The following is a 22,454-nucleotide window of genomic DNA, read 5'->3' on the forward strand; positions in this document are numbered from 1 at the left end:
AAGGGCAATTAATATGTTGGTTAACACGAGGAGTTAGGAATGTGACTATAACATGAAACAGGAGTGTCTGGAACTCAGGTGATTCATTGGGGGCATGTCTTAATGTTTTCAAGGCTGGTGTGAACAGAGAACAAACAACTGTGAAAATCATATCCTAAAAAAAGGCAAAGTAACCAGGACCCTAGGTCCCTGAAGGGAAGAAGGTCTGGTTCACTCTAGCAGTTGACCAAACCAGACCAGCTGAATTTCTGGCAGAGAGCAACGAAAACCTCAAATGGGTGGTAGGGGAAGGATAAGGAATATATTTTGGCCTTGGGTTCAATACTAACAAGAATGGAGCTTGTCTAATCCTTCTGGGTAGTCTTTTACAGAATGTGCCTGACCACTGCCTCGAAGACTTGGGGACTCAAGCAGTTCTGGACAGGCAAGGACTATTCAGCAACAAATACCTCTTTTGCATCCCATTGTCAACTTCTGATAGAGCCACAACCGCATGGACAGTTCTAAGCTCAGACTTGAGCTTTTTTGCTGGTGAAATCACATCACAGGTGTGAGCCATGCATCTTTTTATTTTCCGTTCCAAGTCCCTTTTCAATGTGGGGGAAGCCTGCCTTCCCACACAAGAGTGTAGCCCAGAAGTGCTGGGGTGGTCAATGCTCCTGGTGGTAACTTTCAACTAAGGGAGTATGGAAACTGGTTAACAATTATCCTCTCTGTATCAGGTGGGCATTTTGGGGAGGCATTTTGTAAGCTCCACAGGTTTTAGAGCCAAAAATGGCAACCTTAACAATATACTTCTGTGTGGCTTTTATTCCTCTTGCTCTTCCTGTTCTCTCACTTCTGCATCCTGTGACCACCTCACAAGTGACAACTTATCCCCAAGCCCTTTTCTCAGTGTCTACTTTCAGGTGGGCTAAACTGAGTACCATTAACCAAATACATTTATATACCTTTTCATGTACGTATTTTAGGAATTTTTTACAGTGTGCAAATAATTATTCATGAAGAATTATTTGCAAAATGAGGTGAAGATAGCATTTTAAGTACTTTCTTCTACCTGTTTAACTGGCAATAAAAGAGTTGATCACATGATGCTAGCTCACTCTAAAACACACTGACACTACCTTCAATTCAATTTCTAACTGATAATAAATATTCTAAGACTGACACTTTGATAGTATATAAACTAATGGACAAGTGGTAAAAAGTTCTATATTCTAATAAATATGACCAATAAATTCCAAATTCATATTTTATGACATATAAGCCTCAGGTTGTCACAGAAAATTTAAATCTGGTATTAATCTCTGCCAGAAACTTAACAACACTCATACTACAAATGCACATAATACTTTCCATGCTAAAATAGTCACAAAAATTGAATAATTCACTTAGCCAAATTCACTTTTTTTTGCATTGAGTCTATCTTTGATTGCCAAAATTACATTGCCTTCATTTTCAATGCTCACCACATCCCTAAAATATCCACACCTTGGTATTTGTAGCACTAAAGGCACTCTATTTAGGTTATTCTATTTTTTGGTAATAGCTCCGTATTTTGGTAACAAGACATACTGCCAGGTTATAAATGCTTTATTTATTTTTAACATAGAAGAAGTTTGGTGGTGGATATATGGCCATTTGATGTTTTATGATTAAGAGTTCAAGTTCAGGTTCTCTTTCTTATAGAATGTATATGTATACCTACACATGTATATGTTACTGTTATCAAAATTAAGCTTAGTCACTAAAAGAAGATTCACTGTCTGAACTTTCTTCTGTATTTTTTTCACCTTCACCATCAGGCACTGGAGCATCTGGCCTCCTAAAAGAGAAGGGAACAATGAAAAATTTTTCCAGTTGAAAAAAAAATTTACTATATGTAAATTAGGTTCATCCTATAATATTGCTGCTAATAAATCTGCCACGTCTTCATCCTTAACTGAGAGTCTCCTGCTCTCCTCCACAGCGTGCTCTCCTCTTTGGCTTCCCCAGCACTGCGGGGATTAAGGGCTGTTCCTGTATGGGCCACAGCACTGCTTTCTTTTGCCAGTCCCTACAGAGTGTGCTACTTCAGCACTTTCTGCTTATTACCATGGAGACCCAACTACAGACACAGATGCGATGTAGAGAGGCTGGCATGCCCAGTGCTACATCTCTGCAGCCTCCAAGTGTACCGAAGGTACAGAGAAAGGAAAACTAGAAATGGAAAGAAAGGAAAATCTTCATGTTCCAGGAGAGCTGCAGAAATTTAAAAATGGAAGAGAGTAAAAGAATAGCTATGAAGAAACCCAAGCCATATGGAAATTTTGCAGGGGGAAGAGGGCCTGGTAAAAGAAGTTCTTAATATTTGTGGAGGGCTTTCACTTATATTTTATCTTCATAGAATGAATGTAAAAAGTATGAGTTGGTAAAAAATATGTCTCAAAGATTCCTTAGGCACAACAAAGAGACATGGGAATGGTTAAACTCCAACTTTGCAAGGATATATTATTTTTTTTTAATTTTTTAAAGATTTATTTATTTATTTGTTCATGATAGAGAGAGAGAGAGAGAGAGAGAGGGAGAGAAAGAGAGGCAGAGACACAGGCAGAGGGAGAAGCAGGCTCCACGCCGGAAGCCAGACATGGAACTCGATCCTGGGACTCCGGATCGTGCCCTGGGCCAAACGCAGGCGCTAAACCGCTGAGCTACCCAGGGATCCCCGCAGAGATATATTATAATAAACCAAATTAAATTTTAAGACAGTCTCCATACTATTTGTTAGTAAGTCATTCTAATCGCTATGGTAATACTATCATTCAGCCTCTATTCACTCTTACTAAGAAAGTATATTAAGTGAGTAAAGTATACTGGGGAAATTAAGAGAGAAAGGAAGAATGATGTAGCCAGCCTTAATAATCAAAACCTACCAGATTTATTTGTCCCTCAGGTTCCTTGACTCTTATTAAAGAATTAGGAAACCAATCAATAAGAGTCTTCTTTGCCACAAATGTAATTACTATTACTCAAAAAATGTACATTAAATTTAAATGTATCATTTAAATTCAGTTATTAGAAATTATGGCTGAGTTTTTAAAAATTCTGTCATGCTACAAAACAAATGCTGACACTGCTTTCCAACAATGGGTCAAACATAAATCCATTTGTTCTGCTTCCAGATTGATAATGACTATTAAGGAAGACACATGCACTCAATACTAAAACTTTAAAGCTGGTTTTTGACTTTCTAAGTTTTGACTGATATTCCATCTGTCTAAAATACTAACACAAGACCACAGTCTTCACTGCTCTCCATAGAAGCAAGAACTCTAGAAGTAGTGGGCATGAATACTGGACACATTTTTCAAGTAAATTTCTCTTTGCCATAGGTGATTTCTTACTGTTTCTACTTTATTAAAAAGGAAAAAATTATCAGAGTGAATTATTTGAATACTACATCAAAATTATATCTATGGCAACTCAAACAAAAACAATGTATATGATGTCTCTAAAATAAATGCTACTTAAAGGCAAAAGCCTCTTAAGCCTAGAAGGAGCTGAAATTACATAATTTATATGTATAGCCATTTTTTAATACATGTGATCATCACACAGCTGTATAGCATAGTAGCTAAGAACACAGATACTGGAGCCAGACTGCTTGGATTCAACTCCTAGTCTTGCTACACATTTGAGCAACTTTGGGGAAGCTATGTAACCACTCTGGATCCAACCAACTGATTGGATTGTTAATGATTAAAATGAGCTATTAGTAAAGTATATCAGTATCTGGCACATAGTAAGTATATTAAATAAATTCTATCTTCTATCATATCATCATCACATACCCACAATTTTGCCAGGGATTCTGTTAGGTGCTGAAGATAGAGAAATGAATAACAAGTAGTTCCTGCCCTGAGAAGCTGATATTTAAGGGAGATATTTTAGAGGGAGACATAAATGCAAATTATTATTATACAGTGTGATATACAGGAATATAGTTGTAGTAACTATGCTTATGTGAAAAGAAAAAGCAATTTACTCTACAAGGTTGAGTTAGAGAAGATTCCAGAGAAGTGGAATCTGTGAAGGGCATTCAGATATGAGTAGGAGTTTCCCAGAAACAGAAAAGGTGGGAATAAGTGGGGATGAGAGTATTTTGAATAAAGGGGGGGAAAGGGAATTCATGCTGCATTTGGGAACTATAATAAGTCATTTGGGAGCTAGAACATAAGGATGTTGCATTTAAATTCGATGACATTAAGCCATTTGGTAGGAGCAGTAGGTATGAGAGTTTCCTTCCTTTTTAAAGGATGAATAATAAGCCTTTGTTTGCACTCATTACATTTTGTTTATCCATTCACCTATGGGTGGGCATGTGGGCTGCTTCCACCTTTGGGCTACCATGAATATGGTATACAAATACATGTCTGAGTCCCTGCTTTCACTTCTTTTGGGTATATACCCAGAAGTGGAATTCCTTAGCCATATGGTAATAGCATGCTTAATTTCTTGAGGAACTGCAATATTGTTTTCCATAGTAGCTGTATTATTTTACATTCCGACCAATAGTGCACAGAGATTCCATTTTCTTTGTATCTCTGTGAATACTTGTTATTGTTTGTCTTCGTTCATTTAAAAATAAATTTTAGGCTACTTTGACTTGGAATTGCTAGGATAAAAGAAAAAGCATCCACCCAGATATAAAAAAGAGAAAAACTTCAAGATACTATGAGAATCAAATGAGGTAATGTATATGAAAGTATTTTATAAATACTTTATGAAAAGCTTAATAGGAAAGTTAATAGTAATAATAAAGCTTACAACAGTATCATTTCCACACTGGATATTCATATTCATGAGGGAAACAAAATTTTGGCTTTTTGTGCTATGATCAGAATTGCTCTTACTTGATCCTGTTTATATGAATCTTTTAAGTTGTTTTTCACGCAAAGAAGTTTTTTAAAAAAAATTTTAAAAATTTATTCATTTGAGAGACAGTACGTGAGCACAAGCAGCAGGGAGAATCAGAGGGAGAGGTAGAAACCAGATGCAGGTTCAATCCCAGGGCCCCAGGATTATGACCTGAGCTGAAGGCAGATGCTTAAGCAACTGAGTTACCCAGGTGCCCTCATGCAAAGAAGTTTTAAAGATATGTTCGAAAAGGTTGCTACCTTAAAGTACTGGCCTGAAGTTTAGTTTTTCAAAACTCAAGATTCACTATTAAAATGGGAAGATGAGGACTTTATAACAGTTTCTCAGTGTCTCAAATATATAGTGAATCACTAAAAAAGAGTTCATCAGCAAAATGCAGAAACACATACAAAGTTCGTGTATTCATGATGTATCATGTATGTTTTTTTAAAAATCTCAATCTTTAGGGGCTATACAATAAAAAATGCTACCTTGGTAGCTACATTTTAATAAACATATAATTTGTGGCACCAAGATTATCCATAAAAGTCTTAATAAAAGCAAAAACTTTAAACTCATACAAGTTCCATTGGTTTAATTTGTTTTATTAAAGAGATATTTATATTCGTGTTTAAAATCACAGTTACTTTAAGGACACAAAACATATAAACATACTTTGGAAAAACATTTATTGATGTAGATAAATAGTTTAAAGGTATTTTTTTATTTTCTTTAAACTTAAAAGCCATTAAATTTAAAGCAGATTAAGTGCCAAGAACATTGTTAGTAAAAATATTGCTGAGTAGGTTATGGGGAGAGATTATAGTAGCTATCATTCAAATTACTTTTCAATATCAACTATAGCACACATAAACCTATAATGTCACATGATCCTGTTGTCAATTAGTAGTGTTCAGTCATAGCTCTATGCAATGGAAACAGGTGGTCTTAAAGAAAAAGCAAAACACTAAATTCCTAAACCAAGATTGTACTGACAATATAAAGACCTCTGAGGTGGTTATAAAAATGACAATTCAGACTTTGATATTATAGTAGCCGGGGAGACTTACTTCAGCATTACATTTATTCAGACTACACATACTTTGGTCTTTTCCCATCTGAATGCCCATCAATACACATATATCCTGTCCTTTGTTGTGGTACATAGGGAGAAAATGTAATGCCTATTACTACAAAAAAAAAAAAAAATAGACAGCCAGCTTTCCCAGTAAAGATTGGCTTTTGCTGTTTATCTTGGGGTCCTTTACTTCCCCGCTGCTCCCTTATCTTTTGCTCACTAGTCATTGGTAGATCACAATGTTTTTTAATACCATATCTTTAGTATTTCTATTATTTCTCTCTTTCTTGTAATCAAGGTCTCCAGCTCTGGACCAATAACAATATTTTGACATTGTTTTTTCCTTGCTCTGTACTTTCTAGCAAGTCTGCCAGCCAGTGGTTGAGAAGTGACAATTACATTGAATGGGATTCCAGCTCAGCAAGGATTTTAAAAAAGAGCAGAAAAACTATTTTTGGAATCATTCAGTTGAAAAATTGCAGTCTATCCTGTTCTCAACCAGCCAAAGCCCAAACTTTAATCCATTATGTTGTTGTGTAGCAGGACGTAGAAAAGATCACTGGCAGATAAGGAATTCCCTTAGGGAGCTGGACAGAAAGTTTTCTTGGTTTCTAGAATCCTTTCGATTACCACTAGTAAACTCCCTCTTGTCGGAAAACGATAAGTAGGCTGAGGTGGTTACTTTTATTTCTGGCAACCGTAACTGTGGTCATTCCATAGTCTGGGAGGAGGTATAAATGTCTTTTGGATAAATACCCTCAGGGCAAATGCCAACTGAGCTGGTTTAGTTTAAAGACTGCATGATAGCTTGATTCAATTACAAGCTTTCATTAGCCAAATCAATATACTACATCTACTTACATCAATGGATAGATCATCCAAACAAAATTTATAAGGAAACATCAGTTTTATATGACACATTAGATCAGATGGACTTAATAGATATACAGAACACTCCATCCAAAAGTAGCAGAATACCAATGCTTCTCAAGTGCACATGGAAAGATCACATGTTAGGGCACAAAACAAATCAATAAATTCAAGAAGACTGAAATCTTATCAAGCATCTTCTCCACTCACAATGGTATGAAAGTAGAATCAATTACTAAGATTACTGGAAAAACTACAAAAATGTGGAGATTAATAACATGCTACTGAACAACCACTGAATCGTTAAAGAAATCAAAGAAAAAATTTAAAAATATCCAGAGACAAAAGAAAATGGAACTATGACATACCAAAATCTATGGGATGCAGCAAATACAGTTCTAAGAGGGAAGATCATAGCAATACAAGTTTACCACAAGGAAAAAAAAAATCTCAAACCAACTAACTTTGCACCTAAAAGAGCTAGAAAAAGAAGAAAAAATGAAACTAAAAGTCAGCAGAAGAAAGGAAATATTAGAGTGTGGGGGGGGGGGTGCCTGGATGGCTCAGTTGGTTAAGAATCTGCCTTTAGCTCAGGTCAAGGTCCCAGGGAGCCTACTTCTCCCTTTCCCTCTGATGCTCCGTCTGTTTGTACTTTCTCTCTTTTTCAAATAAATAAAATCTTAAAAAAAAAGATCAGAATGGAACTAACAGAATAAAAAAACAATAGAAAAGATCAATGAAATTAAGAGCTGGTTCTCTGAAAAGATAAAATTGACAAGATGTTAGCTAGACTAACAGTAAGAGGCCTCTAGTAAAATAGAAAGGAAAGAGAAGTTACAACTGACATCATAAATATACAAAAGATCATAATAGAGTACTATGAACAATTACCAAAAAATTGGACAACCTAGAAGAAAGGAATTCCCAGAAATATACAATCTTCCAAGACTGAAGAAATAGAAAGTCTAAATAGACCAATTACTAGTAAGAAGACTGAATCAGTAATCAAAACTTCTCAATAAACAAAAGTCCAGAACTAGACAGCTTCAGTCATGGTGAATTCTACCAAACATCCAAAGATTTAATACCTATCCTTCTAAAACTCTTTCAAAAAAAATTGAAGAGGAGGGAATGGTTTCAAACTTATTTTAGGAGGCCAGCATTACCCTAATACCAAAACCAAGACACCACATACACAAAGACACATACCTTACAAGCTAACATACCCTGATGAACACAGATGCAAAAATCCTCAACAAAACATTAGCTAACTGAATTCAATAATACATTAAAAGGATCATATACCACAATCAAGTGGGATTTACTCTAGAGATGCAAGAACGGTGCAACATCCACAAATAAATGTGATAGGTCACATTACCAAACTGAAGTACAAAAATCATATGATCATCTCAATAAATGCATAAAAAGCATGTGACAAAATTCAACAACCACTTATGATAAAAATAATGAACAAAGTAGATATAGAGGGAACACATGTCAATATAATAAAGGCCATATATAACAAACCCACAGCTAACATAAGTCAATACTGAAAAACTGAAAGCTTTTCTTCTAAAATTAGGAATATGACAAGGATACCCACTATCCCTACTTTTATTCAACGCAGTATTGGAAGTCCTAGCCACAAAAATTAGGTCAGAAAAAGAAATAAAAGGCATTAAACTGAAAAGAAAGTAAAACTGTCACAATATGCAGAAGACATGACACTATACATAGAAAACTCAAACAACCATACCAAAAAAACTGTTAGAACTAATAAATGAATTCAGTAAAGTACCAGGATACAAAATTAACATATGGAAATCTGTGGTGTTCCTATAATAATAACAAATTATCCAAAAAAGAACTTCTTAAACTCACCACCCAAGAAACAAACAATCCAATCATGAAATGGGCAAAAGTCATGAACAGAAATCTCACAGAGGAAGACATAGCCATGGCCAACAAGCACATGAGAAAATGCTCTGCATCACTTGTCATCAGGGAAATACAATTCAAAACCACAATGAGATACCACCTCACACCAGTGAGAATGGTGAACATTAACAAGACAGGAAACAACAAACAATGTTGGAGAGGATGTGGAGGAAGGGGAACCCTCCTGCACTGTTGGTGGGAATGTGAACTGGTGCAGCCACTCTGGAAAACTGTGTGGAGGTTCCTCAAAGAGTTAAAAATAGATCTGCCCTACAACCCAGCAATTGCACTGCTGGGGACTTAGCCCAAAGATACAGATGCAGTGAAATGCCGGGACACCTGCACCCCGATGTTTATAGCAGCAATGTCCACAATAGCCAAACTGTGGAAGGAGCCTTGGTGTCCATCAAAAGATGAATGGATAAAGATGTGGTCTATATATACAATGGAATATTACTCAGCCATTAGAAACGACAAATACCCACCATTTGCTTCAACCTGGATGGAACTGGAGGGTATTATGCTGAGTGAAATACAGCATATTCCGATTGGAGAAGGACAATCATTATATGGTGTCATTCATTTGGGGAATATAAAAAATAGTGAAAGGGAATAAAGGGGAAAGGAGAGAATGAGTGGGATATATCAGAGAGGGAGACAAAACATGAGAGACTCCTAACTCTGGGAAACGAACTAGGGGTGGTGGAAGGGGAGGTGGGCGGGGGGTGGGGGTGACTGGGTGACAGGCACTGAGGTGGGCACTTGATGGGATGAGCACTGGGTGTTGCTATATGCTATATGCAACATATGCTATATGTTGGCAAATTGAACTCCAATAAAAAAATTTACTACTATGTTTTATTTAACCTGATAAATCCAAAATATTATTTCAACATGTAACCAATATAAAATTTATTAATTTGAAAAGAAAGAGAAATTAGAATAATTCCGTTCATAATTTTATCAAAAAGAATAAAATACCTAGTAATAACTTTAAGGAGGTGGAAGATCTGTATATTGACAACTGTCAGATGCTAATGAAAGAAACTGAAGAAGATGGAAAAATATCACATGCTCATGGATTGAAAGAATTAATATTGTTAAAATGTCCATACTACCCAAAGCAATCTACAGATTCAATTCAATCCCTATCAAAATCCCAATGGCCTTTTAGAACAAATAATCCTAAAATTTATATGGAACCAAACCCTAATAGCCAAAGCAATCTTGAGAACAAGGCTGAAGGTATCAGGCTTTAATTTCAAACTATAGTACAAAGCTATAATAATCAAAACAGAATGTTATTGGCATAAAATTAGACACAGAGATCAATGGAACAGAACTGATAACAAAGAATTAAACCCACACAAAATGGACAATTAACTTATAAGAGTCAAAAAATATACAATGGAGAAGAGAGAAGTCTTTTCAATAAACATGTATTTTATTTATTTTTTAAAATTTTTTTGTATATTTTTTTTATTGGAGTTCAATTTGCCAACATATAGTATAACACCCAGTGCTCATCCCATCAAGTGCCCCCCTCAGTGCCCGTCAACTCCATCCCCCCGCCCACCTGTTTCCCCTACTCCTTGTTCATTTCCTAGAGTTAGGAGTCTCATGTTCTGTCCTTGACAACCACATGCAAAAGAATGAAACTAGACCACTATGTTATACCACACACAAAAAGTTAACTCAAAGTGGGTTAAAGACTTGAATGTAAGACCTGACACCATAAAATTATTTGAAGGAAACATGGAATAAGCTCCTTGACATTGGCCTTGGTGATATTTCTGTGGATTTGACTCCAAAAACAAAGGAAACAAAAGTAAAAATAAACAAATGGGATTACAACAAAAACTAAAAAGCTCCTGCACAGCAAAAGAAACCATCATCAAAATGAGAAGGCAACAAACTTAGAAGACTTTACAAATCACGTATCTAAGGGATTAATATCTAAAATATATAAATAACGCAGAAAACTCAGTAACAAAATAACAACAACTTGATTTAAAAATGGGCAAAGGATCTGGATAGACATTTTCCCAAAGAAGACATACAGATGACCAACAGGCACATGAAAAGATCTTGAACATCACGAATTATTAGAGAAATGCAAATCAAAACCACAATGAGATATCACCTCCCATTGGATTTAATGGATATTACTGAAAAGACAAGAAATAACAAGTGTTGGTGAGGATGTGGAGAAAAGGTAACCCTCAAATATTGTTGATGGGAATGCAAATCCATATAGCCACTGTGGATAAAAGTATGGGTATTCCTCAAAAAATAGAACTACATGATCCAGCTATTTGACTTGTGTGTTTATCCAAATACGAAAATGCTGATTTACAAAGATATTTGCACCTTCATGCAGTATTATTCACAATAACCAAGAAATGGAAACAAGCTAAATGTGCATCATTGGATGGATGACTACTAAAGAGGTTGTATACAATGAATACAATGAATACAGCTAGGCCATAAAAAAGAATGAAATCTTGCCATTTACAACAAAACAGATGGATAGACCTTAAAGGTATTATGCTAAGTGAAATAAGTCAGAGGAAGAAAAATATCAAATGATTTTACTCACATGTGGAATCTAAAAGAAAGCAAACAAATGAATTAACAAAATAAAAATATAAGCTCATTGATACAGAGAACAGACTGGTGGTTACCTGAGAGGAAGTGGGGTGGGAGTGGGCGAAATGAGTGAATAAAGTGTGGTGATGGATGATGGTAATGACTTTCAGTGGTGATCATTTTGGAGTGTATACAGATGTCAAATTACAATGCTGTATACCTGCAACATATAATGTTATATACTAATTTTACCTCAAAAAATGCTACAAACTGTACTCCTCCACTAATATTAAAGAGTGTGACCAATTGAATTTCATTTTCAGAAGTCTATTCTTTACTTACTGCAAATTTCAAAATACAGATTTTTCAGTTTGAGAAAACAGAATAATTCAAAAGGATAACCACTCCGTGTATGTTAAATACATCTTGTTGAAAATAAAATGGTATATAGACAACTAAATTATTATAAATAAGCTGTGATCCAAAAGCCTGGTAAATCCAATTGTTTACAACTTGCTACATAATCCCTCATTAAAGCATTTGTAAATCACAACTAACATTTATTGGACTTGCTTGTCTAGAGCTCTGCTAAGTGCTTACATCATTCTCTTACTAAGTCTGAACAACTCTGTGAAGGGTGAATTCTTCTGGCTTTACTGATGAGTAAATTTATGCAGAGAGCAATTAAATAATTAGTCTGGCGTCATACTGCTAGAAAGTGGCAGAGCAGAATCTGAATATGCAAACCATTTCTAAAGTCTGTCTTAGCCTGTGCCTTAACCATTATGAATTTCATCTCTTACTGGGCAGGTCCAGGGGGCAGTCTATGTATTCTAGAATAGTAGAAGTAGTAATTGCTAGATAATAATAGTAACTATCGTTCTGAGACATACAAGTATACAAAAGAATAGGATAAGGGAGAAACTTCCCTCTTGCCCCATAAGATTAGGCATTGATTAAAGGAATTTACCTGTTGCACAGTTCTGAATTCAAAACTAAAACAAATTAACCTTAAAGATTTCCATTTTGTCTCCCCTTAAACTCTTTAGAGTATGATGATTACAAAGGTATTCTTTCACATGTCTTTATCTCAGTAGCATTGGAAACTAATTTTTACAAGCTAAACAGGAATAATTCTTGGTTATATAAGCACTATTGTTATTCTCAAAAACTTGGAGTTTTAAAAATAATCATTTATTAGCAAACAAATTTTATTTGCTAATTATCAGGACTTTTCTTCAGTTTCACAGACTTTCTAAAATTCAATGATAGTCATTTTTTCTTGGAAAATAGCCAACTTTTCTTCTCCCTTATTATGTAAACTATTTTAAAATTAGTTTCCAAATTTTTATACAAACAAGTCAATCAAATAATAATGTATTTGTGATCAGTCTTTATTTCTATATTACCCTCAGCTTTGCTTTTTGCTCAGTGCAGACAGATCTAAACTATTTCCTCTAATAGTTGTATGAGTTTGTCTTACCACCTAAGGCTAATTTTTAAAAAGTGTATGTTTATACTTTAAAGTAAAAACAAGACAATGTTTACTGAAAGTTCTTGGCTGAGGCTTAATATGTATTAAAATTCTAAATAAAAGTATACTCTTCCCTCAGATGATACATTTTCTTCTCCTTCATCATCTCAGACTTTTTTCCCCAAAGTGAGGCTCCCAAATTTTCTGTAAACATAATTCCCCAAATGCCAGAATCCCTCTTTAACACGACGGTTGATTTCACTTTGATTTCACTTATCGTATCTAGCTAAATGCTGAAGCTGGTTTTCTAGTAGTAATGGTGATAGGTTATAGTGAGTCACCCCCACTCCAACCCTTGTGACCCATGGCATGTACTTATGAGGTAATGGATCAGAATTCAGGCTCCAGGCTGTGGTTGAGGAGAAGCTTTTCTGTAAGACAATGTTAACTGTTACTGGAATTCTATCCCAACACTTGGCACCACCTTGCAACTGAATGTTTCTCAACATTTACAGACAATGATGGGTCCTCAAACTTGCTAAATGAGATACATCAAGGAAGTATTAGGGGTGCTGGGGATTCTCCCCTTGGTAGTCATCCATGGACTTCCTCCCTTGGTGATACCTAGATAGAGTCTTGACAAATATGAAATTAGCCAGGCCAATAAGGTGGGGGAAGGAGTTTCAAGGAGAAAAAAAAATCAAAGACACTAAAAGGGAATAGGAGAATAACATTCAGAGAGCTGCCAGTCATCTGCTATAGGAATGTATGGAAGAGAGGCAAGAAATAAAGCAACAGAGTCTGGGTCTTGATGATAAAAACATCTATTTGCAATTCTAAGGTGTAAGACTATGTGTGGAAGGCAGTTGAAAGTCACAGAAAGTTTAGATTCACTAAGGCTTTAGTGACAGACTGAAAGAGAATTAAGGAAACCAATTGGGAGCTATAATAATAGTTCAGGTAAGAAATGATGAGGGCTTGAGCTGAACAGCAATAGGCATGGAGTCCTGTGGTCAGCTGTGAGAGATATTAAAAATGAAAAAAATCATAGTGACTGATAGGGACAGGGAATAGGATAGACTGAAGGATGACTTTCAAGTTCTTGGTGTGGGTAGCTGATTGAAGTAAAAGATTATGAAGTAGGTTTAGACTGGGAAGAGGATGAAATGAAGCCGGTAGGGGGTAAAGAGATTGGATATCCAACATATGCTGATGCTAACTGGATGGTTAGTTTTCCATTACATTTTCTCTAGAGAGAAAAATAATAATTTTAAAGGTCATTTTAGCTCTGTTATTGTAGAAGGTCTACTGTGTATCCAGAAGCAAAAAAGAGGTCATGGTCAATGTTAAATATATTTATAACATATTCCAATGAATACCAAAATGGATTGGACCCATATGCTCAATTCACATTAAAATATATGTCACAAACCATCTGTTTCTAAAGTGTGTGTCAGAAACAATTTCCAGAACAAATGCCAAATATCTTGGAGATGTCTGAGTTCAAATTACTAATATATGCCATTGTATTTGAACTGTTTGCTACTTGGATATATACTAAATGTAGATACATGTGTGAAATCTGTTCTTACAGACTTTTAAAAAATTCTTAAATATTGTTTTTAAAAGATAAAATATGAGAAGAAGACTTTTATTGTGTTTTACCTCCAAAATGCACACATTTTCTTGAAGGGCTGAGCGCCAAGAAAAATTTCAAAGTATATTGCTAGTAGAGTATGAATGTCTGGATAACATAACTGAATACATCAGGGTGAACTAAAACCCCAAACTGGACACTTTACAAATATCTAGATACTTGAAAAACAGACTAGCTCTGAATAATCCATTAAGATATATTTTATCCAGAATGAGCGATGTAGCCAGGTTTCCTTGGATGGAATAAATTATTGTCAAAATTCTAACCCACAATTTGTCAGCATTTCTCAAAAACATTTTTTTTAATAAAATTCACACAAACAGATATCTAGTTTCACAGCAATTATTAATGCGGACCTAGAGTGGCTTTATCCTATTTATTTCTCAATCTGGCTCAACTTAGATCATGGTAACTTTCCTATACACTAAGGTCTTAAAAATCTGGTAGAGAAAGAAAGGAAGAAAGGAAGGAAGGAATAAAGGAGGTAGAAAGGAAGGAAAGAATAGAATAAAAAGGAAAAGAAAAAGGTAGCATAAAAAATTTTTGTTGGCCGCTACTGCTGTGGAGCAAAACTGTCATCAAATTCCATCTCTTTTGGATATATAGATTCATCAATTATCTATTGAAACTGTTCCTAAAATGTGCAAAGGCTGGTTTTAGTAGAAGAAGAGAGATTTTTCATTTTTCTAACATTCGCAGAGACACTATCTATGAGGTGGTTTCCTCAACCATAAAATACTGTATAGTGGGAAAAAAAAAGCTTGGAATATTTTTATTATAACTGATAAATTTAACATCTTGGCATAATATGATATTAGAATAATTACTTACTCAAGAAGATCTGGGTCTAGTCCTTCTGATATCATTTTGTTTCTTATTGCCATCACTGGAACACCCTAAGCAAAGGACATAAGATAATCAATTATTAAAAATGCCTCCTTCATATAAACAGATATATACAACAATGAAGCAGAATTGAGAGCCCAGAAATAAACCCAAATACAGATGGCCAACTAATATCTGACAAGGGAGCCAATAATACTCGCTCAATGGAGAAAAGACAGTCTCTTCAATTAACGGTGCTGGGAAAATTGAATAGTTATATGTAAAAAAAAACGAAGCCTGATCCTGATCCATATCTTATACCACTCACAAAATTAACTCAAAATGGATGAAAGACTTAAATTTAAAACCTGAAACCATGAAGCTCCTAGAAGAAAACTTATGAAAAAAACTCTTTGATATGGGAGTTGATAATGATTTTATGGAAATCACACCCAAAGCACAAATAACAAAATACAAAATATGTGAGACTATATCAAACTAAAAGCATCTGTATGGCAAAAGAAACCATCAACAAAGTGAAAATAAAATACCTAAAGAATGGGAAAAAATATTTACAAACCATATATCTGTCAGGGGTTAATATCCAAAATATATAAAGAACTCATACAACTCAATAGTAAAAAAATGTAAATAATGCAAATTCAAATTGGGCAAAGGACCTGAATAGGCATTTTTCCAAAGAAGATATATGAATGACCAACAGGTACATAATAAGATGTTCAACATCACTAGTTAATAGAGAAATGAAAATTAAAAATAATGAGATATCATCTCATGCATGTTAGATGAATGTGAGCAAGGGAACCCTTGTGCACTGTTGGTGGGACTGTAAATTGGTACAGTTGCTACGGAAAATAGTGTGAAGATTTCTCAAAAAATTAAAAATAGAACTACCAGATGATTTTGCAATTCCAGTGCTGGAAATATATCCAAAGGAAATGAATATACTAACTACTCAAAAAAATATCTGTAAGTCCATTTTTGTAGCAGCATTGTTTATGATAGTCAAAACATGGAAACAACCTAAGTGTCTATCAGTAGACAAATGGAGAAAGAAGTTGTGGTATAGATGTATCTCACACAATAGAATATTATTCAGCCATAAAAAATTAGAAAAACCTACTATTTATGACAACATGGATGGACCTTGAAGGCATAATGCTAAAACACATAAAGACAAATACTTCATGATCTCATTGTATGTGGAATCTAGAAACAAAATAAAACTACCAAACTCATAGAAAAAAAGAGACCAGATTTGTGGTTACCAGAGGTAGGGATGGGGAGGTGGGTGGTCAAAAGTACAAACTTCCAGTTATAAGATAAATAGTAGGGATGTAATGTACAACATGATGGCTACAGCGAATACTGCTGTATGGTATATAGTAAACTTCTTCAGACAGTAGATCCTAAGAATTCTTATCACCATGAGAACTTTTTTTCTTTTCTTTTCCCTGTAACTGTGTGAGATAATGGGTTAACACCCAGTCTCTTATTTTGGCTATAGGAAAAGAGGTTAAAGGAGGTTGGGAAAACAAGACTGTCTTTCAAATTTATAGGTTATCAGGATGACTCTCTCCTGAGAGGCAGCAAAGTCAAGACTGTTATTTACAGGCCTTTTTATAGTATTTATTTTCATAACTGTTATGTTTAAATTATAAATCAATAAAATGTAGTCTGTTAAGACTTAGAAAGTGGGATACCTGGGTGGCTTAGTGGGTTAAGCAACTGACTCTTGATTTTGACTCAGGTCATGACCTCAGAGTCCCTGCTCAGTGTGGAGCCTGATTTAGATTCTTTCTCTTCTTCTCCCTCTGCTCCTCTCCTCTACCACTCTTCTCACATGTGGGCTTTTTCTCTCAAAAACAAAAAAAGACTCAGAAAGCAATGGACACTTAAATGCACCCCAAGTGTTAGATGAAAATAGTACCATCACATAACTCTCTTCAAAGTCACACTCCTGAAAGTAATACTGTTTCATGGTGCAAACTTTAAGAAATTTTAAAAAGTGAAATATGGTAGGTTTAAAAGACAAAGAAGGTAGAAGATAAAACCTTTTGTTAGCTTATGAAGTTTAAGGATAAATGAAAGAAAAAAGGCAGCAACTTGCTTAGGGGCATCCAATGTGAACAGATACTTATATTTGGAACCAAAAAAGCATGAGCTTAAAACTTGTACCACTTTTAAAATATATTTCCTAGAACTAGGAAAGGTTTTTATTTTTAATTTTTAAAAGGATTTTATTTTATTTTATTTTTTTAGGATTTTATTTATTTATTCATGAGAGATACAGAGAGAGAGAGAGAGGCACAGACACAGGCAGAGGGAGAAGCAGGCTCCATGCAGGGAGCCCGATGTGGGACTCAATCCCAGGTCTCCAGGACTACACTCTGGGTTGAAGGCAGCGCTAAACTGCTGAGCCACCCGGGCTGCCTGAGAGAAAGGTTTTTAAACAAAATGTACTTAATAATTACTTCATACTAAAATTCATTAATTTTAATGGTAGAAGAGAAAGCTGACACTTGAATAAGTTTGGGAACTTTACCTGATAATTAAGTACTTAACTATTACTTAATTATTTAGTAGAACCAGGAAAGTTAGGACTATAAAGCATTTCATAAAAAACACTAAAGTGCTAAGGATAGATGTGAAAAAGAGTAGAGTTTTACGTTACACTTCTTTAAAAAGACCTCTCAGTTTCTATTAACTATGGTTTGATGGTATAAGGTCTTTCTACAGACTCAAGTAAAGTATGTGATTTATTTATTATACTTTAGCATAATCCATAGGGTATCATTGGAAAGGTTATAGAAGTAAGTTGGAAAGCCAAGAAAACAGAAGGGAGGAGAAATGAGATGGAAAAAAACATTTCCTAAAATATAGCAGAGTGTGTGTATAAGGTGGTAGTGAGGGAAGCAGTGGGTAGGGAGTAATGGGGAAAATGGAAGTTGGTAGAATTAGATAAGCTTCCTATTTTAACATGAGTTTCATGGCCTTGGTTATAGTATATACGAGAAACCTAACTATGTACACTCCATAATTTACCCTTAGTTTCTTAAAGCTCTTTACAGCACAAGAATACAGATACTACCAAAATTTGGGGACTCTTTAGTCATTTCTGTATATGGATACAGATAAGAGAAAATACCAATGACTTATCTTACCCTAATAGAGACTTTAGTATTATTATCACTTTAACAAATCTCATAAAGTTTGATACAAAAATAATTTGGCCTGTGTCCCAAAGGATGCATTCCAAAGGGATTTGCTGCTATGTTTCCAGTGGTATTGCTTAGAAAATTTGTTGTTTTGATGTATTCTTCCTCAGGGGTTAAGGAAAGAGTCAGGTTTATTAAACATCAAAAAGAAGTGTGCAATTTCTGTTCTCCAAGAGACAAAGTTACTGGTGGTCTAAGGAGGACATGAGAGACCTCAAAACTGAAGTCTACTGAACTGTGGGATTATTTTTGGCAAGTGAAAATGGCAGTTTGTCCAACATAAGTAATGAAGAAGAGAGAAGGCAGCCATAAGTTTGATGTTCCAAAAAATCACGTCTGTATTTGCGTCACTGGAGAAAGTGTGTAAAGAAGCCACACTAATGAAATTATGATGGCAACACTAACAGTTACTAGTTTTCTTGTATCACAAAAACTGTAAGTTGCCAGTATTTATATTTATTGCGTTAATGAAAGACAAGCTACTGAATTCTTTTGTAAAACATACTGAGGTTTTCCTAAAGTTTTAGATTAGAAGGGGAGAAGAAAAATCCTAACTCAATCTAATAGGGATAAATGACTTTTTTAAAAAGTAACAAAAAATGCTCTGTATACTTCGGTTTCTCCTCTCAGTTTATGAGCTTGAATCACAACAATGTAGTTATTAAAAAGGTAAAATACTAAGTCTCTTTCCCTTACCTAGGTCAACAACAACAACAAAATGATCTGCTGAGTTGACAGGTGAATTAGTATTTTTTTCCTTGCAGTGAGAGGGAATGAATAGGAGTTGAAAAGATGCCATAGGTTGGAAAAAAGGCAACCCAGTCCTCTAATCAGGTTGTTTAATTAAATTTTAACTTAGTGAAATGGACTCAACCATTTCTTTCCTTTTTAATTTTCAACAGTGCCATCTTAAAAATATCTATACTGCCTTTTATGAAAATATTAAGTAGGGTGCTATAATGAGAATAAAATCTTCAGGTGAAATATTCTATATAATAGATACTAAATGTATACTGCACTAATCCTACCACAGAAGCAAGCATATGATCACTGATCTCCTTCTGGAAATTTTCTGTACAGGGATACAAAACTAATTTAAAATATATCTCTTAGTCATGTAAAATGAATATGGCTATCTAAAAAAAAGGGAAGCTTTATCACTAATGACTTGGGTAGATTTAGAAAATGCTAGACTCTGATATTAACTCCAATACTGTTGCTATGAAGGGTCACTGATTTGAACCTAAATATGCGGGGAAATAAAAGAGGTTCACATATCTTGACTACTGCTATACACAGTGGTTTATATGGAACAAAGAGTAAATTATTCCTTTTTCATTGATTATCTCAAGAGATAAGTTTTGTAGTGAGAAAGTATTTCTCACTAAGTGCTCATCAGATGAAGGAACAAATTCCATGATAAAATAGATAAAAATGACACTGGTCCTGACTAGGACCCCAGGACACTGGTGAAGTATATTCATAAAAATAAATACATTAGCCAATATCCCATGTGCCTTTTGGGAACGGGAACTAAAGTTAACTTAAATGCCTATCAAGAAAAACCTTTAAAGAAATTATTTCAAAAGGTGAAGGATCTATTGTTATGAGTCAATTAAAAATACAGCTGCGGGATCCCTGGGTGGCGCAGCGGTTTGGCGCCTGCCTTTGGCCCAGGGCGCGATCCTGGAGACCCGGGATCGAATCCCACATCAGGCTCCCGATGCATGGAGCCTGCTTCTCCCTCTGCCTATGTCTCTGCCTCTCTCTCTCTCTCTCTCTCTCTGTGACTATCATAAATAAATAAAAATTAAAAAAAAATCAGTCATAAAAATACAGCTGCATCAATTTCCTCATGTGATTGATTTTTCCCGTTGATATTCTTGTAACATGATAAATGTCATGTGTAATGATCATGCTGCACTGTGTTTTCTTTGCATTTTGTAGCTAATCAGGGATTTGTTGATTTAAGGACAATTTGGTGCTATGAAAAACCCATTTCCCCCCTCATTATAATGTAAAATAATATTTAAAATTAAAAGACTTGCTCTAATAGGCTAATCAATACTAGAACGCCATTATGAATACTTCAGCTATATATTTTTTTGCTACACCACATTTCACTCAAATGACATTTGTTCTTTGAAACATGTATTCATTAAAATTTCCTAAATTTAACTATATTTCTACTTTCTAGGAATAAAAACTTAAAAAAAATTTCTACAACAAATCACTTTGGAATTCACTACCAAAATTAAAAGCATAATAAGTTCAGATGGCCTTTTGTTCAGTTTTTGAAAATTACTACATGTACCTATTTAAGGAGATTCAAAGAAATATCTCCAAATATAGCAATAAAAGTTGTAAAGAATAAAATTCTTAGCAATTAATTACAAAGATGATTCTACTGATTGAAACGACAAAATAGTCACTTCTGAACTAATTTTTCAATAGTGATAATGTGTTTGAACAGGTGTGTCATGAGTCTCATTCAGTGCCCTTAGTGATCCATAGGTACCCATTTAAAGACGGATGATCAGTATTAGCCATTCAACATGGCTATAGAACGACAATGAAGAAGGGTCCTGAATCTGTTATCAGTGTGTGTCATCATCACATGATCTAACCAATTAACTGAATAAAAGTCATTTGTGAACTTGGGCTAGGAAAACAACGAGAAAAGTTGTGATGCTGTCTTATATGATGAAAAGCTACGGTAAGATGTACTTACATCTGGAGATATTTTTAAAAATTGCAGTATTAAGATGTAGGTATCTTCAAGTAGAGAAATAATTTTCATTAATATGAAATTTAATATTTCGAAATCTACTTCCCTTTAAAACATAGTTAACATATTCACATTTTTCCAAACTGTAAAACAATCCTTATCAAAAAATTTACTTACAAATGAAATATTGTGTCTTTCATTTTAGACAAGGGTTGTCTACCCCATTTTTATAAATGTTTATACTATTAGATTCTGTTAAATATGGTGCTAAAATGTCTTTCTCAAGCTGATGGTCTCTAAAACCACTTAAGACATTTCTCTGCCACCAGTGTTGAGCCTACTTCCTTATTATAGCTCATTTGCTTCTCTGGTCTTTTACTTTTCCTCCTGTTGATAAACCATAATCTTAGACAAATTTTAGTTATGGTGAGAATCACAGTATTTTTGAAAAGAGTAAATCTAAGTAAATAACTACATAATTTATTATTTCACTTATTTCCTCCTCTTTGGAAAACTTTTTTGCGAGGTCCCTTATTTCTGGCAGAATGGTTAGTAGTAGCAAAGAAGATAAAAGGACACTGAGAAATCGAAGTTGAGTGACTAAAAAATTATAGTTGGATCAGAATAAAAGAACTATAACACACATTTCAGCAACTATAGAAACTGTCATTATTAATATGTATCTTCAGAAGCTTCCTTAAGAACCTTAATAATAGATTACTGTTCTTTTTGTCACAACCTCTGAAGTTAGAGTTGTTTAAATGAGTTGGAATGAAAGATATGAAGTTTAAAGTTAAAATACTTTTCTGCATTTAGCCCATCTTTGTTGGTTCCTATTTTATATGCCATTCAAAGGAGATTCCTATGAAATTCAAAACTACCTTAAGCTTATCCTCCAAATATTCTCTCCTGTTTTGCTTAATTCCTTTTTCCTTCTTTTACAGGGAGAGGCATACAGAGGTATTGTGTTACAGTGAATTTAAGGCAGATGAAATAAATTTTACTGGTATTCCACAAAATAAACTGAAATAAAGAATTAAATGTTTTGGTTTTAAAGGACTGTTTCAGATAGGCCATCCTATGTAAATTATTTTAGTTATGATACTAATCACACAAAAATATGCAAATAAATTCCTAAAGAAATATATTCTTTTCAT

The 22,454-nt window shown here is 34.5% G+C and overlaps 1 protein-coding gene across 4 annotated transcripts in view; it reads right to left on the bottom strand.

The window, feature by feature from the left end:
- Positions 1–1,575: 1,575 nt before the first annotated feature.
- WASHC3 (WASH complex subunit 3) overlaps positions 1,576–22,454 on the bottom strand; it is a 44,745-nt gene continuing 23,866 nt past the window's right edge. For all 4 annotated transcript variants that reach the window (XM_038558856.1, XM_038558855.1, XM_038558854.1 and 1 more), the window contains 2 exons: positions 15,337–15,401; positions 1,576–1,825 (listed from right to left, as the gene is read on the bottom strand). In XM_038558856.1, the coding sequence (XP_038414784.1) occupies positions 1,741–1,825; positions 15,337–15,401 (150 nt within the window). In that variant the 3' untranslated portion in view covers positions 1,576–1,740. The remainder of the gene's footprint in view (positions 1,826–15,336; positions 15,402–22,454) is intronic.

Source organism: Canis lupus, chromosome 15, assembly GCF_011100685.1.
Source record: "Canis lupus familiaris isolate Mischka breed German Shepherd chromosome 15, alternate assembly UU_Cfam_GSD_1.0, whole genome shotgun sequence".
Taxonomy (NCBI): Eukaryota; Metazoa; Chordata; class Mammalia; order Carnivora; family Canidae; genus Canis; species Canis lupus.